At 48.8% G+C, this 14,977-nt stretch overlaps 1 protein-coding gene across 21 annotated transcripts in view; it reads right to left on the reverse strand.

Moving 5' to 3' along the window:
* The window catches only part of macf1a (microtubule actin crosslinking factor 1a), a 124,808-nt gene that overhangs the window by 41,592 nt on the left and 68,239 nt on the right, over positions 1–14,977 (reverse strand). For 20 of the 21 annotated variants that reach the window (XM_086013985.1, XM_086013993.1, XM_086013994.1 and 17 more), the window contains 27 exons: positions 14,741–14,896; positions 14,352–14,567; positions 14,083–14,229; positions 13,715–13,981; positions 12,436–12,591; positions 12,098–12,331; positions 11,416–11,571; positions 10,968–11,141; positions 10,729–10,896; positions 10,320–10,517; positions 9,995–10,168; positions 9,784–9,907; positions 9,499–9,698; positions 8,855–9,172; positions 8,152–8,318; positions 7,501–7,657; positions 7,301–7,412; positions 7,052–7,111; positions 6,702–6,940; positions 6,275–6,404; positions 5,903–6,102; positions 4,807–5,299; positions 4,087–4,685; positions 3,668–3,856; positions 3,297–3,503; positions 2,077–2,394; positions 1,049–1,231 (listed from right to left, as the gene is read on the reverse strand). In XM_086013985.1, the coding sequence (XP_085870111.1) occupies positions 1,049–1,231; positions 2,077–2,394; positions 3,297–3,503; positions 3,668–3,856; positions 4,087–4,685; positions 4,807–5,299; positions 5,903–6,102; positions 6,275–6,404; positions 6,702–6,940; positions 7,052–7,111; positions 7,301–7,412; positions 7,501–7,657; positions 8,152–8,318; positions 8,855–9,172; positions 9,499–9,698; positions 9,784–9,907; positions 9,995–10,168; positions 10,320–10,517; positions 10,729–10,896; positions 10,968–11,141; positions 11,416–11,571; positions 12,098–12,331; positions 12,436–12,591; positions 13,715–13,981; positions 14,083–14,229; positions 14,352–14,567; positions 14,741–14,896 (5,742 nt within the window). The remainder of the gene's footprint in view (positions 1–1,048; positions 1,232–2,076; positions 2,395–3,296; positions 3,504–3,667; positions 3,857–4,086; positions 4,686–4,806; positions 5,300–5,902; positions 6,103–6,274; positions 6,405–6,701; positions 6,941–7,051; positions 7,112–7,300; positions 7,413–7,500; positions 7,658–8,151; positions 8,319–8,854; positions 9,173–9,498; positions 9,699–9,783; positions 9,908–9,994; positions 10,169–10,319; positions 10,518–10,728; positions 10,897–10,967; positions 11,142–11,415; positions 11,572–12,097; positions 12,332–12,435; positions 12,592–13,714; positions 13,982–14,082; positions 14,230–14,351; positions 14,568–14,740; positions 14,897–14,977) is intronic. The other variant, XM_086013990.1, reaches the window with a different exon arrangement.

Consider the following 14,977-nt stretch of genomic DNA (forward strand, 5'->3'; position numbering starts at 1 on the left):
GAGGCCATGCAGCCCAATTCCGTCTTCCTACGCGAACTCGCAGCAGCGGAGGCACTTCCTTTCTTTCTTTTTTTTTTTTTTTTCGCTGGCCGGGAGAAAGAAAAGCACGCCGGAATGTTTCAAATGCCGTATCACATGAGCCATCCATCACTTTGGAAAACGACACACAGACAACATCATCGTGTCTCCTGCCCCCCCCCCCCCACAGGAAGTGACATCACAGCCATAAAATGTGCTCTTTCGCGATGGCCCGGTGAAAATGCAGCATGCGCGCCTGTGAAAAAAAAAATGTCATAAAAAAGCCGAGAGTGGCGCCTGTAAAGCACATTCCTGCGGTCGGCTACACAATTTCAAGTGCAGCACAAGGACACAAGATGGTCAAGATTTAAATGGTCCAATCACAACGCAGCAATGAGTTATTAGCGTCATATGCCAAGTTTGGATGGAAAGTTTGAATAAATCAGCCCCCCCCGAGCACCAGTTTCAGTAATCGACAGAAATTTGAGCGGATATGTTAATTAAAACAGGACACATAGAAAAAAAAAAAAAAAAAAAAAGTCTCAAGGACCCACTCCCAAAATCAAACAGGAAGTCAGCCATTTTGGGCAAATTCCAGACAGCGAACTTTGAGAAACTCCTATAAAGAAATCGGGCCACATGAGCCCCAATTGGAATCGTGTATCCGAGACAAATGTTTAATTGTTCCAGAAAGTTGCCCGTGCCACCTGATTTCCTCGAAAGAGTTTCTCAACATACAAAGCTATGCAATTCACCCAAAATGCTTCAATCTAAAACAGCTGACTTCAGTTCAATTTTGGGCAGGGTTACTTGAGGCTTTTTAACATGTTCTGATAGCAATTTCATGCCGATCAGTGAGACCGGAAGGAGGCGAAGAGTTCAAAAATGGTGGACGATTCATGAGTGCAAGTGGCATTTTTCTGACGGCGCTTGTATTTTTAGGCGGGTAGGAGAAGAGAGGGGGTGGTCATGTGTGGGAAGCCACAATGTGCGCAACAGCAGCAAAGAGGGAAAAGTAAGCAAGTCCGACCTTGAAGTCCTTGAGCTGCTGCTTGATGACGTCCACCTCGGAGCCCACCGCGGCCTGCGCGTTCAGACCCTCCTCGGCGGCTCCCAGCAGGCCTTGCAGCTCGCCCACCAGCCGGTAGAAGTCGCCCACCCGCTCGGAGGCGTCCTGGATCTGCACCAGACGCGCCTGGCCGCGCTCGCTCAGCTGCAACCCACATGGCGTTTGATTATTATTTTTATTTTTTGTAAATGTTTACTTGTGTTTAACAACGTCATTGTTGTTTGCATTTTGGACTTTTGAACTGACTTTTGTAAATTTGTATTTCATAACATAACTTTGTTTCACATTTTCTACATCCAGTTTCAATTTTTGTTTTCAGTTTGGAATAGTTGTATGTAAGAAATGTGTTGTGTAGATTTGTTTTTGATTTGGATTTTAGTACAATGTTATTCAAAACAATGTAAATGTATTTCACATTTTTATTTTTGTACATGTTTTTTAATTAAAAAATGTTATCATTCATTTACATTTGTAATTTATAGTGCAAATTTATTTGTTAAAAAAAACCTTAATTTTAGATCATTAGTTCATTAGAGTTTTGTACATTTGTATTTTACAATGTCTTTTTCTTTTACCTGTTGCTATTTTTTTAATTAAAAAAAAAGATGCTTTGTAAAAGGTGTGTTTCCAATGTCATTCTCTTTAATTTATTTCAATTTTGTACATTGTCCTTTTTCTTTCACATGTTGCAATACTTTATATTTGAAAATATATTTTTGATTTGATAAAAATCATTTCATTTTACCATGTCATTTTCTTTCACAGTGCATTTCATTTGGGATTTTGTCATTTTTCATTGTAATGTAAATTACATTTACATTAAATTCAATTTGTGTTTTGATTGCTTGCTTCACATTTTGTCAATGGTTTTCCCCTACTTGTTGCAAAAATGCTTTGAATACTTTTTCCATCCTTGAATTTCAATATGACACTATAAGAGAGTGTTGCAGTTTCTTCGTCACTTATCCGATCTCGTGCAAATCTCTCACCTTTCCGGCCTGCCGACCGAGAGCCTCCGTCTCGCGCCTGAGAGCCAGCAGGTCGGGCGAGGAGCCCTCGCGGCGCAGCATGGCCGTGCACTCGGCGGCGTGCGTCTCCAGCTCCGTGCGCAGGGCGGCCAGACGGGACAGGAAGCCCCCCAGCGTGTCCGCCTGCGAGGCCAGCGAGTCGGCGTCTCGTCCGACGGGGCCCAGCGAGTCCAGCTCGTCGTCAAGGTCGGCCAGGCGCGAGAAGACGTCGCGCACGTGCGACTGGACCTCGCCCACGCCGTGCAGACGCGACTCCAACGTGGAGCAACACTGCTCCAGCTGATGGAGAGAGATGAGAAAAGCACTTTTGAGATTTTTGTGCCTCATGGATCCATTTAGGCATATACAGTATACACCTTTTGAGATAAAAAAAAAAAAAAAAAAGGCATTTACATTCATTTCATATGAGGGCGTACTGACACAATTTGCTAAAATTGTTTTGAATTTTAATGTGCTTTATCATGCAATAGTTTTTAGGTACACTAGATACAGCATTTGCATAAAATACGAGCATGTGCAGGTGTGCCCGTTGAAGCAGCCGTTGAGATGTAAATACAGCATGGTGGCTGCTGCCAAACACTGGTGTACATTTCACACGCGCCAAAGTCCCCATTGACCATATATGGGCGCGGGAAGTCAAAAAGCCAAACTGCTTCAGTAGCTCTGTCTTCTTTCAGAACGATTAATGCACACACGCACGCGCCTGCAAACACACTCGATGTAAACAGTTGAGCTCAGCTGTACAGTATCACTCATTCAGCTCGAATGCTATGATAATATTTAGACGAACGTAATCTTCAAATATGCACTTAAAGTGAATTCCTGCTAAATCGCACTCGATCATTTACACCGCCCACTAGATCGCTGATTGGTAAGCGATCGTTTTTGATGGGTTCTTGCAGTGTAGTGAACGGACAAGTCTACATTTAGAATATTGCAGTATTTCCTGTTTGTATGCGCTGCTGCTCCGTGTGCGTTTACGTCGCCGTAACTTAAAGGGTTCGAATTGAATCGACATCAATGCCGGTTTTGCATTTGAGTGTTAGCATGAAACATTTTGTCGTCCAAATATGCAATGTTTGCATTTTGTTTTCCAGTAAACTTGAGCCGACAGTGACAAACGGTCTGTAATGTATTTTTCCCCGCGATAAACGGCGGCTGCACTCAACATTCCGTCTCACCTTGCCGCTGACGTCGTCAAACTCGCTCTGGGTGTGTTTGGCCTGCTCCTGCAGCCTCTGCGCGCCTTCAGCGCTGCCCTCCGGCCTGGGGGGGGCATCCTGCACCAGCCCTTGAGCAAGGTCGCGCAGGTAGGCCACCTGAGGCTGCAGGCATGCTAGGTTCTCCTGCTGGCTCCTCAGCCTCTCCAAGCTCTTCGCGCTACAAGCCTGAAATGAAGTCGGCAGGAGCTTTATATAAGAGATTAAAAAAAGTCACTAGTGGAAGATTTTTTTCTTTTCCTGTCACTACATGTAACTGGCATAGATAGCTCAGCAAAGCTAAATTGTCGTGATCAGCACCGCAGTGGTTGGGAATGGATATCTTCAAGTACCTGAGGTCCTAGCGCCTCCTGGACTTCGATCTGGTGCTTGGCGGCCTCCAGGCGTCTCTCCACCATCTGCCGTCCTTCTTCGAACTCCTTGAGGCGGCCCGAGAGCTCCTCCAGCTGCGACGCGCGACCGAGGAGACGCTCGCCCAGGGCGTCCAGGCGCCGGTTCAGCTGCGCCTTCTCGTCTCGGACCTAAGAAGACCGTCAGTTCACTGTTGGTCTATGTTAACGTACAGCACGCTGATGTGGTTTTAATGCGCTTCCTGATTACATTTCTGCACTTCTTAATTTCAATTTTGCAACACTATCGGGGATGAGGACTTTGGTTCTTTACCTGGTGAATTTGTAAAATGCCTTGAACTATAAAAAAAAAAAAAAATACTGGAAAAGGTCCCCGTATTTGGTCATGAGACAGGAAGTACCTCGTCCTCTCCGACACAACACTGCTCCAGCAGCTGATCGGCGGCCGCGTTGAAGGCGTCCAGCAGGGGTTGTCGTCTCTCCAGGTCCAAGGCGAGCCCCCTGGCTTTCTGCAGGGCCTCATCCAGACCCGCCGCGTCAAGCGACGGCTGGATCTCCGCGTCTTTCTCCTCACATTCATCCAGCCAGGGCGCAAACTCCTCCTTGTGTCGCTGGTAGCTTTCCGCCTTGCTCAGGGTGCTTTTGAGTCGATTTTCCCGCTCCGAGAGCTTCCCGTTGACATCCTCCCAGTCCTGCCGCAAGCGGGTCAGGCGGGACTGCAGGGCGGCGCGCTCGTCACCACCAGCGGGCAGGCCGGCCAGCAGCGACGCGCCCTCGGCCTGGATCAGCTCGTAGGAGCCCCGTTGGGCGGCGACGGAGCGCTGGAGGTCGGCAGCGGCGGACAGCAGCGAGCGGACCGCCTCGGGGCGGCACGGCAGCGCGTCCGGCGACGAGTCCCGCAGCTCGGCCTGCTGGTCCAGCCACGAGCGCACGTCCTGGAACATCTGCTGGAACTGCTGTGTGGAGGACAACGCGGCCTGCAGCTGAGACAGACCGTCCGCTGGGGGAAAAGAAAGTTGAAGACATTTTAAATTGCTTTTGTTAGCCAACCAGAAAGCTAACTAGGGCGACAGCTATCAAATATTTATGCGATTGATATAGGGAAAGGCCATTTTCCGCACCCGCGCGCTCCTCCAAGCTCTTGAGCGGCGCGCTGACGCTTTCCAGCCTCTTCTTCAGCTCGTCCTTCAGGTAAGGCTCGGCCACGATGGCGCTCAGCTCCCGGCACAGCCGCTCGGCCTCGGCCAGCTCGCCGCGGCGCCTCTCCAGCTCCGAGCGGATCTCGCCCGTCTCCCGCAGGCGCTGCCTGAGCGCCTCGGGCCGGGCGCTCAGCTCCGCCTGACCATCCAGACGCTCAGCAAGGGCCGCCGCGCTGGCCGAGAGCTCGCGCAGCAGCGCCTGGTAGCGCTCGCTGGTGCCCTGCGCCTGGCCGATGTGCTCCGAGCGCCGGTCCAGCTTGCCCGTCAGATCGCGCCACTGCCGGGAGACCGAGTCCAGCTCGGCCCGGACCTCCTCTAGCTCCTTGGGGTCCTGTGTCTGTGAGAGGATGCCCTCGGCCGACTGGGTGAGCTGATCGAACTGCGGCCGACGCGTCTCAAACTCCCGCAGCATGAACTACAACAAATTGACATTTTTTCAGTGATTTCAGTGCGTGGCTCCCTCTAGTGACGTGCGGAGGAATCTGTGCCAAACTACAGTCGAGCGGTATTTAAACTGTCAATTCACTAAAGCTCTCTCTGCTCCTCCGCTGCATCGCACTAGCTTGTCTCTACATCGAGATGCTTCACTTCTCAACATACTTCCTTGACACCAATTCCCATTTGTTAGGGTGTTTCAGAAAGGGGTTTTCAACATAAAAGATGGGCACAGGTTCCAGAGGAAAAAAAAAAAATGTGAATTCAGGAATAGCTAACTACGGTTTTGAAATTCTGAATCAAGATTTAACTGATGTGCCTGGCACTCAGCAGACACTTCACTAGGTACACCATTTAATGATACATCTCTTCTGTACTGTAATGATACGGTTGGCTTTTGAATGTCACTGTCAGGAAGATGGCCATTTATGACATTGTGGTAGTGCTAAATGTGCATTGCATGACAATGGGAGCTGTTCCTAATATTTTGACCAAGTGAGGAACTACGCTTTCTTGGGGCAAACCTTGGAGTGTTTAGATTGCTTAGCTCATGTTCAGATGCATGCGTGTGTCAAACACAAACCTGTACTTGTTGCTTCTGCGTGTTTAGCATGTTCGGGTCGATGCTGAGCGGACCGAGCACGCTCATCATCAGCTCCTTCTCGCGCAGCCACGGGCCGAGCTGAGACGCCGCTGCGGCGAAGCTGCCCAGCCGGTCGGCGCACGCCTCCAGCTCCGCCTGACGCCGCGACGCCGTCTGATTGGCCGAGAGCCAACGGGAGTCTGAGGGGAGACGGACAATGGGGAGAGGACATAGGAGGGCCTGAAATGTTTCTTTTCTTCTTCAAAACTGATGACAATTTAAATAGTCATTTGTGATGTGCGGTTATGAAAGATGAGGGGAAAAAAAAAAAGACTCACATCTCGGTTTCCAATAGTATTTAGTAGCACATACCGATCTCCTGCAGCTGTTGCCTCCATGCGTCGGCCTCGGGGGAGTCGGGGTTGTCGGCGATGAGCTTCCTCAGGGTTCCCTTCAACTCCTCCACCTTGGCGGCATGCTCAGCCAAATCCGACATCAGCGCCTGGCCATCGTGAGATGTTACATCACAGTTAGGCTTAGCTTATCTGCCATATTACTGCAACATCTATGCTAATTCCTGTTAGCCTGTCCGTGGCATTCCCCATTATGTGTTTGCATTAAGCTAGTGGACTTTTGTGAGATGAAATGATACGGTTTGAGTTCATTTTTGTCTACAAATAAATATATAATGTTAACGCTCTCTCGATATTGCATATTTCGCGGGCAGGTTTGGACGGTAACCATGCAATACGATGCCCTACAATACAATCGATATGTTGACATGAAAATCATCAAGGACCTTGTTCTCCTCAGCCTGGGCGCGCACCACCTCCGGCTTGGACGGCGAGGCGGCGTGTCCCTGCGCGAGGTTCATCTCTTTGTCCTTCAGCCAGCTCTGCAGCTCCTCGGCGCCACGCCTGGCCTGCTGCCTCTGCTCCAACGAGGCCTGCTGGCGGCTCAGGCGCTCCATCAGGTCTACGCCCAGCGCCTCGTGTCGGGCGTTGACGTCAGACACGGCCACTTGGATCTCTGTCAGGTCTAGCGAACGGGATGCGAATGGGGGAAAAAAAACAAATGCGTTTGGGGATGAGCTGCATTTAATCGTGTAGATGAGGCAACGTGCAAGCGGATGCATTTGGCAATTCGAACCTTTACAAGTATGAATGCCATTGACGCTCACGGGCGCAGACCCGTTGATTTGGGGAGCACCTGTGAAACATACACACACAAAAAAAAAAAACGGTAAAAAGAAGATAAGGAAATTTTACGACAATATTGATTATTATGGCATTAAAATTCCTGAGTTAATGAATCTGTAAAAGCAGTTTCTGACTACCGCATTGACTGGCAACAAAGGTTATTATAGTTCACTTCAGAGAATCGAGGAGCTGCTCTTACCAGATTTGCTCTGCGGGGCCGTGATGTCGATGACTTGCGCCTCCAGCTCCGAGCCGCTCTTGTTCAACTCCTGCACCCTGGACGCCTGCGACTCCCACTCCTTAAACAGCTCCTAAAGGCATCATCATCATCATTATTCGGATTAAAGAGGAGTCCCTGAAGGGAGCACATGAAACCACATGGCGTGTTGGCGGACCCACCTGCAGCTGCTGCACTCGCCTCTGCAGCGCCTCCGTGTCCAGAGCGACCTCCTTGGCGGGCAGCTGCTCCTGCGCCGCCTGAAGCCACCTGAGGAGGGAGCCGGAGACCCCGCGGAAGTGGAGCAGCTGCTGCTCGCAAGCCAAAATGGCCACCAGTCTGCGCCAGGCAGGGGGAAGAATTGGAAGGTGGACACAGTTAGACGTTACCGCTTCTCACCGTTTTAGCTTTTCACAAAAGCCGCTCCCAAGGCTTACTTGGGGGTGAGGGGGAAGAAAGAGCCCCTGATATCTGTTTGACGGATTGTCATGAAATATGGTGGACATGCTTATTATAAGATGCATGAAAAAAGTCACAGGGACCCATGCAGAAATTGAACAGGATGTCAGCCATTTTAATCTAAGGCTGCCAATTTGGGTGCATTCCATTCCTACGAGGAAATTGGTAGCGGGTGATATTGACACAAAAGCTTAAAAAAAACCCCAAAAAACATCAAAATCTGTACTTGTCATTGGCCCAGTGGGGGAGAGGGCTGGGTGAGCAGTGGCTCACTTGCGTGAGGGGGCCACCCCCTCAAACTGGGCTTTCGATGTCACGGACATGTTATGAAGAAACAAAAAAATAAATAAAAATATTGGTCTTTTGTTTTTAACCTTTGGTTGACGTCATCCTCCAGTTGCTTGAAGTCATCCGACACGCCTTTGACGTGTTCCAAGAGGCTTTGAGTGTGACCCAAAACTTTTGACGTGCTGACTTCTTCTGCCAGGCTGCAGAAAGACTTCAGCTGAGGGGCTTCCTGTTGCAGCTCCGACTTCACTTCCTGTCAAAAAGACCCCCAAAGCATGTTGAAACAAGGGCTGGCCGATCGATCCATCAACACTATCAATTATTTAAAATACATTTTCAGGATTTTGAAATTTGAAATTTGAGAAATGTGACTTTCCTGACCCCTTTAGTGACTACAGAATTTAAATTCCTCCAAGAATCTAACAAGATTCGTGGAATCCTTTTCACATTGTTGAAAACTTTTGACCTGAGCAATGTGCCAAGCCGCAAATATTTTTGCCAGTCTCTTTTCCTCACCAATACAACTCAACATGAGAAAAGAGCGCGAGGGAGCCCATCATTGACATTTGACAGCACATGCTAGCATTAAACTGAGATGAAATTTGTTTGGTCGAACATTTTGCTGAAATACACAATTCTTAATTCTCTTTCTTATTATGTGTCAGTGTTACAATAGCCTTGAACTGAGAGTGACAAATGAAGGAAGAGCAAGTGTTTGAAGCACACATTTCAACTGCCTGGAAAGTGTTCCCTGCGATAAAGAAAGTTTGACAGTTCCGAAAGGCTGACCTCCACAGTCTGCCTGTAGTCGTCCACGCTGCGATCAGGCTGCCCAGCCGGGCTCAGAGCCTTGCCACGACTCTGGATGAAGACCAACAGGTCGGCCGCCAGTCGCTCGTAGCTCTCCAGCCGGGGCAGCAATGTTTTAAGCTCCGCCTCCCGCTCTGCTTGGGTGACCTGGGCGCCGGCGAACCTTCGCGTGAGCTCATCCAGCGCCCCTTGCAGGCCCGATGTCGTGGAGGCGTCGGGGCTCTGGAGCAGCTTGGAGACGGAATCCCGCGTGGCCTCCACGCTGCCCTGCCGCGAGATGAGCTCCTGACGAAGTTTCTGTTGGAGGGATTTAAAAAAAAAAAATTTTTAATTGGTCAAAATGGAGAGCGTAGACCTTGACGAAGGATTAAACATTGGTCAAGCAAGCTCAGGATAAAGTTCGAATCGATTTCGATTAAAATTCCAAAAGGCAAAACGTTTTTACAAACTCAGGTGTAAATTTACATTTTGAAAAAAAAAAACATTTAAAATTCGACATTGTTACATACAAAATGAAAAAAGTGAAACGTTTGCTACATTGAAAATGACTTGACAAAGACAATACAGCCCTGATGTAAAATCAGTCTAAAAAAAATACTTCAAAGGAGTTACTGTTGTCCTACCTGGTTCTGAGTGAGGGCATCCTGGAGCGCCTGCACCGTGGGCTTCACGGGCGCGGGTTCCAGATCCAGCGTGTCGAGCCAGGCCAGCAGAGCCTTCAAGCCCTCCTGCACGCTCACCGACTGGGCCACGGCCGTCTGGAGCTGCTCGGCCCGTTCCGATACGGATGCCGACAGAGACGAGAACCTTTTCTCCAAGCCGTCTGAACAAGAACGATGAGAGAACATTTACTGGAAGCGGAGGTTCTGTTGGGAATGGGAATGCGACGTGGTGGTGGTAGTTCGGACCTGCGGCACACAAGATGTCCACAGCCTTCAGGGAGGGAGACTCGTCCGCGCTGACAAGAACTCTTCCGGTTCGCTTCACCTTCTCCAACTGGACCGAACGCTCAGCCAGCTCATCCTGCAGCAGCTGAACGCACACAGAGAAAAAATAAAATAAAAACTCTAGCATCTCATATGGTGAGACTAGTTTGGCAGGGAACCAAGAATACTTTACCTGGACTTGCCGGAGCGTGTCCTGCAAGTCACGGGGGTCCGTGTATCCGCCGGGCTTGGCGATGCTTTGGTTCTGCTCCTGGGTGCTGAGCCACGAGTGGAGCGAGACCACCTCGTCCTGGTACTGCTGGTAGCGCTCCAGCAGACCTGACAGGCGGCCGCCCAACTCTGACGACTGCACACAAACACACATTTTAACTTCAGTACGCGTTCTCTGCCAAAATTAAAATAATGAATGTTTTTTAGTTAAAAAAACAAAACAAAAAAAAACAATAAAAACGTCCTGACAGTGGCTGCACTGAGTCCGTGCAAATCTTTGTGCTCACTTTGGCATGGAGTGAAGTATATCTGTGGTTAGCGTCTTGCAGCTTGTCAGTCACCAGCTGCTTAGTGGCCTCCAGGGCAGCAGCATCGCCGGCGCCCTCTTGCTGTTCTACGGCGCCCTGACAGGAGTCCAAAACCTTCTGACCCGAGATGGAGACGAAGCGCAGGTCGGCCTTGTGGCAGATGACGTCCTCGGCCAGCTGCGGAACACCATGAAAACATCCACATTTATACGACTGTATAGAAAAATCGATACTGGCTCCCACCCCTGCTGCAATTACTGAGATAACAGCACCACCTACAGGCAAGTAGAAGAAGGCGCACTTTGTGCATTGTACAGCAAACCCCCCACTACTGTATTTACGGGGAAGAGGGGGCTGAAACAGGACAATGACAGAAGGTTCGCTGTACCTTTCGGTGCTCCTCCAGCCGGTTTTTCAACTCTTGAGCGTCCGTTTCACCTTCCCCCAAGCATCTCAGCTCCTGCTCGCTCTGGTCCAACCAGGCGCCCAGATCGCCGTGCTCCTGGAGAAACTTTGCCAGCTCGTCCTTCAATGCCTCGGACTTCCTCAGTTGCTCCTGGAAGCGACAAGAGCAAAAAGGTTAAGAGTACTTCTAACCATCCGAGTGCTGGGTGATCTCGGGTCTACCTGGCAGCTGTGTAGCCTTTGCCGGTGCTCAGCCTGCAGCTGGTCCAGCGTGGCTCGCAGACGTCGTTTTTCCTCAGGAGGAACCGTGGAGTCAGGCTGGTCCAGCAGCGCGCGAGCTGACTGGCTGATTTGGAGAAGCTGGGCCTGCTGCGCCTGCAGCCGCTGAAGCTCGGCCTGCGTCACAGAAGAGCCGACGTTCATCGTCAAGCTGGGAGCGATCATTTCAGGGCGACGCTAACGGCAAAAGGCGCACGTTCAAACGCAATGTTCTGAAAGTGGCCAACGAGCTTTGATTGTCATCAGCAGGTTGCAAAACTGAGACCGGAAGAGTCACAGAAAAGCACAAAAGTCATCGCCTTTGGAAAAATTCACCCCAAAACTCAATATGCAGAAATTCTTCAGAGTAGAATTGTATGTTGAAAGATGCTGCAACGGAGAATGGTCGGACCTGCAGTGACCCTGTGTGGGATGTGACGGCAGCGTCGGGCTGAGAGGAGGGCAGATCGGTGACGTCTTGAGCTGCTGATTGGTGAGCGGCGGTTAAGTCCTTTAGCAGGGAGTCCATCTGGTCCTGGGTCTGATGCAGCTCCTCGAAGGCTTTAGCCTAAAAAAAAAAAGAGAATCGGGGATTAAAAAAAATTAATATACAGGTAGGTGGAATTTGCCAGAAGCTATTCATAAAAAATAATTAGACCTGTCATCTGTGTTTCATGAATTATTCTAAAGTAGGAAAGCTTACACAAAAAGTGATATTTACTCAACCCCCCCAGATAGTTCTAGTTTTAAAGTTTATAACGGCAATTTACCTTAGCCTGTCTATGGCATTTCACGTCAGCCTTAAGCTGGTGGACTTTTAGACAAAATTATATGGTTCGGTTGGACATTTCTGTATTTTCACTATACGATATTTAATTTTCAAATTCTCAAGTTCGTTTTACAGCAAACTTTGGGCTCTCATTTGGAGAATTGGACGAGTGTCTTTTCATTTCTTCAAAGTGTTGTTATACGATAGTCTCCCATTTCTTGACATCGAGTGATCGCAGGCGCTAAGGAATACTTGAAAATATCTTTTGCCTGCGTGTTTTAATAAGTTTAAATGTGTGATAAAATTGCACCACAAGTCACCTCACCTTCTGTGTGTTGTGCTGCAGCTTGGCGTTGATGGTAGTGTCCACCTCCGTCACGGACGCGCTGGCCGCCTCTGTCAGGGCGGCATACTGCTCTTTCATCCGTGCTAGCGCCACCTGCAGTCCCTCGCGCTCCTCCGCACTCAAGCTTTCCCCTCGCTCAGCCAGCAAGTCCTCCACCGAGCGGATGGCCTCGGCCACGTCTTCCGCTCGGTTCTGGAGGTCCTTGTTTACTTCCTGGAAAGAGACGCACCAACACTTTAGCTATACGGTGAAAACGAAAATCTAATTTTAGCCGTACACAAAAATGCAGTAAGAGGGTTGACTTTGAGATTTCGCACCTTTAACTTTTTTTGCTTGTCCTGCAGGACGCTCATGTCGTCCGATTCCGCTGTTGATTCCGCTCTGTGATTGGCCAGAGCGGCGGCGGCTACTGCCAAGGAGGCGCTAAGACCTTCCAGTTTGTGAGAACATTCCGCTTTCTGTTGCTGGACCACCTGAGGAGATGGCGAACCATCAGCAGACAAATTTCAACAACACGTGAGCACATTTTTTTTTCAAACAAAGAATATTAACTCCAATGTTGAGTTATGAGTATATTGTGTCCAGATACACACTCCCAATGACACAAAAGTCACACAAAGAGAAAATATATCTTTATTGCAAGTTTCCCCGCATCGCACGTAAATAAGCATGAGGAGGGGACAAAAGCGGTGTGAGGAAGCCGTTACCGGGGCAACGCAAGTGGCTCCTGTCGGCGGCCATCTGCAAGAGCAAGGCAAACATGTTAATTACACGCGTGTGGCACGGCATGCCCCGGGGGAGGAACACTCGTGATGTGAGTTGAAAGTATGACAGTGCGTTAGCTGGTGAGCGACTGTATGATATGCGGTGTTATCTGGAAGGCCTATCGTGACAATTTATTCATAGTCATCCCAAAACAAGCTCCACCAAGCATGACTTTAGGAACCTTGATTTGAGCACCGGGAACAAAAAAGAAACTTCACTTTTACTTAAGTTGGTCAAGCTTGGGCAGAACATTGGACTTGTGGTGTGTTTGAATTATGTCTGGGAAAAATGGCCTAAAATTCATACCATGGTATAAATGGAATCGCTTTACGGTAATGATATATATCTCGATGGAAACTTAAGTGTTAAATTTATCATTTAAGTACCGGTATTTCTGAATTAGTAACATAATCCCTTAGCAAAGCCAAACTGATACAAAGATAAATAAAAACGCAAAAACAAAAACAGCGATATAATGTCATTTTGAGAACATTTATTGTGCAGATCTAAAAAGTCCAAATCAAAACTGAGCACTCTTTTGCAAAATTGTGCTTTTTGAGTTTTCGGACATGTGTGCTGTGCTTACTTTGTACTCATTGTATTATTTTTTCTACAATCATATATTGTTCTTAGTTCACAGAAATGACATAATCGACAAGCATTATCGCCATTGGTACGCTGGGATAGACTCCAGTTTATCTGCCACCCTAATGATGACGTGCTCTCTAGAAAATGGACGGATGAATGTTTATGAATGTTATAAGCAGTAGTTTTCGGCGTTAGTAAGAAAAAGCCGACAAACCAAAGCGACTCGTTGATGGTTTTCCAAACCTCTCTCTCCATCAGCTTCTGCTTGACGTTAGCTTTCTTTTCCTGCTGGCGCCGCCATTCCTCCTCACGCTTCCGCTGAGCGGCGACCCGGGCCCGAGCTTGCCCCGCCGCGCTGTGGAAGGCCCTTTGCAGCTGCTGCAGCTGCCCCAGAAGGCGCCTGCTCTGCTGGGGCGCCAAGTCCTGTGCCCGCTCCGAGACAAAAACCTGGACGTCCGAGGCCACTTCGGCGACATCGTCGGAACGAGACGTCAACCTGGACTGAAGCTCCTTGGAGGGGAGACGCCACAGAGAAGTTTTATACTCCTACTGTCCCGTAACACTTACTCACTCTGTGGGTGCACCCACAGTGCTGTGCTGGAGAAACTTGCCTCGGAAAGACGCAACTGATGCGAAAGTTGACCATCATCGTGCGTATGTTCACTCTCTTCATTTACAAGTGCCTCCATCTCTCTCAACCAGGACAGCAGAACCTCCACTCGTCCTCCGAGTGACTTCAGTTCGGCTTCTACGGCCTCCTGAGAAATGAAGAAAACTCCATCAGTTCCCATTTTGAGCTCAAAATACCATTTTTTTTAATTGAACATTTATATGTGAATACACAAGAAAATTAGACAAGTTCTTTTTATTTTTTTTTTACCTTGTTTGAATCTCTGTGGTCTCTCAAATTTTGCAGGATGTCCTGAGAAAGGGTTCTGGCCACCTGGTATGCCCGCGTCAAGCTCTGCTGGTCCTTCTCCAGAGCCATAAGGAGCTGTGGAGGAACATCTCTGGGGTGGGGCATCAAGAGCTTCCGGGCAGCCTTCACTTCGGAGGTGACCTCAGGCTCCAGGTCTCGCAGCTCCACGTCCAGCTCCTGACGGTAAGATGCAAGTTAACAAATGATCCGCTGAGTGCAATTCCGTCCGATTACAAGACGAAACAATCCAATTACAATGCGATACAGTCCAATTACGTTACTATTGATGTTATAGTGTGCTATTAAAACCCTCGCCCAATTCTCAGCGTTCACGCCAGCGTTGTCATCACCTGTGTCTGCCTGATGATGTCATCCAAGGCGACCAGGCTGCGTCCAAACGACTGCTGCTGCTGCTGCTTGAGCCTGACTTCCATGTGTCTGACCATGGAGACAAGTGCTACGATCCTCTGGTCGTGCTCTAAGCACTCCTGACGCACTAGTGATGACTTAGGGAACAAAACAAAAATGAACACATCTATGCGACCCCTTTAGAAAATGTATGAGATGTTTTTTTTTGCTGTTATATA

This window comes from Filicampus tigris, chromosome 18, assembly GCF_054856515.1.
Source record: "Filicampus tigris isolate MCC_2025a chromosome 18, RoL_Ftig_1.0, whole genome shotgun sequence".
In the NCBI taxonomy this organism is placed as follows: domain Eukaryota; kingdom Metazoa; phylum Chordata; class Actinopteri; order Syngnathiformes; family Syngnathidae; genus Filicampus; species Filicampus tigris.